This window comes from Puntigrus tetrazona, chromosome 17 (genome assembly GCF_018831695.1).
Source record: "Puntigrus tetrazona isolate hp1 chromosome 17, ASM1883169v1, whole genome shotgun sequence".
Lineage (NCBI taxonomy): Eukaryota > Metazoa > Chordata > Actinopteri > Cypriniformes > Cyprinidae > Puntigrus > Puntigrus tetrazona.
In genome coordinates this window covers 14392403-14394464 of record NC_056715.1, presented here as the reverse complement: position 1 = coordinate 14394464, position 2062 = coordinate 14392403, and the positions used below count along the sequence as shown (strand labels likewise).

Below are 2062 nucleotides of genomic sequence, written 5' to 3'. Positions count from 1 at the left end.
GAAATGAGAATATGTCTGCTTAATTTCCACGTCTGTGACAGGACTTTGCCAGAATCTCCGCGCTGGCTTTATTCTCGGGGTCAGACAGAGAAGGCTGAAGACATCCTGAAAGATTTTGCTGTGAGGAACGGGAAAGGCAGAATTCCAGTAAAGCTCCGGCGGACCGTCAGCAGCAACGCTCCGGATGCGTCCAGTCCTGGGGTTTTGCAGCTGGTCAAACATCCCATACTGCGCTGGAGAACTGTGGTGCTCATGTATGTGTGGTGAGTCTTTTATAGGAGTCTGTCATATTTTCCAAAAACTACATCTTGATTTCCCTCTTACGGCATTATGCGAAGTTCTGTGCGTTATAATGCACTCATTGCGTTTGCGTATTTGTATGTCATGCAGGTATGCGTGTAGTCTTGTGTATTACGGGTTGACCCTCAGTGCCAGTGAAGATAAAGGTAATCGTTACCTTAGTGTTGCCATGTATGGTCTGGTGGAACTCCCTGCATACCCTCTCTGCATGTACTTCATTAACAAGCAGTGGTAAATGCACTTGCACGATCACATTCACATGCTGAAGTATCAGACTCTCATCTCACATTATTAGCTTAGTGTTTGTTTATTTGCTTTTAGGGCAGGCCGGAGGAAGTCTATGGCCAATTTTCTTGCATTTGCAGGCGTATCCTGTCTGCTCACAATGTTCGTACCTGTATCAGGTGATCATCTTTCTAAATAAATTGTCAGTTGTTTTTTGTTTTTTTTTGTTATTTATGCAATAAATTATATCAGGAATGATTTGCAGACCACGCACACAATCACACAACTGGTCATAAGTGAAATAATTAACATTTAAAAATGCTTTTGAAATTAGTGTCTTATGCTGCATGTATTTAAATAGTTAAGAACAATAAAATACAGTAATATGCTAAAAAATATTATTACAATTTTCAGCAGCCATAACTGCGGTCTTTAATGTCAGATGATCCATCAGAAATAATTATAATACACTGTTTTGGTGCTCAATTATTATATAAATCGACGTAAATCATTAGTATTAATAACCATGACACGTATGTTTTAAGATTATTTGATACAAAACAGTTTTTACTGTCACTTTTGTGACATTGCTAAAACAAAACTATATATATATATATATATGCATGCATGTATGTATGTATGTATATGTATGTGTGTGTTTACTTAGAATGGTAGTGTATCAAGGTTTCCTCAAAAATAGCACTACTGTAGCACTACTGTTATCAACATAAAAAATGTAAAAAAAAACCATTGAAAATATAAAACCTTTTGACTAGTAGTGCTAATATTCTCTGTAAGCATACATCATGCATTTTTTAAAATTTGTCTAATGCCAGTTGTTTGCTTTCCTCAGGGTCCTTATTAAGTGCCACATCACTGGCTTTAGTTGGAAAACTGATGGTCAGTGCTGCATTTAATATTGTGTATGTGTACACATCAGAGCTCTACCCAACCGTGATCAGGTACGGACAGTGCTTTTGCTGCAGATGCGATGTGGCACATTTTTTTCCTTCTTTCGCGATTGTAATATTAAGTAAGCATTTTTATTAAAAGTGTATGTTCTTGCAGAGTAAGTCCCTGTTCTTTAGCAAACAGCGCCCTCTAACGTATGCTTGTTATATGAAACAACGTGCAAGCCAAAAGTCTCTCACTACATGTGCTGGGTGAATTGTGTGTGTTTATGTGTGTGTTAGGAATGCAGGCCTGGGTGTGTGTTCCATGTCCTGTAGAGTTGGGGGAATTCTGGCACCGTTCGTGCCGAGTATGGTAAGTAGCTGGAATCATATTCTGAGATTTCAATTCATAATATATAATGTAAGATTAATATATGCATTCATAGACGTCGTTAAAATAATGTGGAAAAAATGCTATAAAATGAATTTGTTAACTAATTGTTCAGAAATCACTGCACACCTCCATGCCATTTATGGTGTTCTGTTTGAGTGGGATTTCGGCGGGCTGCCTGGGGCTTCTTCTGCCGGAGACACTTAATAAACCTGCTGCTGAAACGCTTGACGAACTTTCCAGCCCCACTTAC

The 2062-nt window shown here is 38.4% G+C and overlaps 1 protein-coding gene across 1 annotated transcript in view; it reads left to right on the top strand.

The window, feature by feature from the left end:
• LOC122361997 (solute carrier family 22 member 15-like) overlaps positions 1–2062 on the top strand; it is a gene marked incomplete at its 3' end in the record, with an annotated part of 5383 nt that extends 3321 nt beyond the window's left edge. The window contains exons 6-11 of the mRNA XM_043263234.1: positions 42–263; positions 391–531; positions 622–704; positions 1379–1487; positions 1719–1791; positions 1925–2062. Of these exons, the coding sequence (XP_043119169.1) occupies positions 42–263; positions 391–531; positions 622–704; positions 1379–1487; positions 1719–1791; positions 1925–2062 (766 nt within the window). The remainder of the gene's footprint in view (positions 1–41; positions 264–390; positions 532–621; positions 705–1378; positions 1488–1718; positions 1792–1924) is intronic.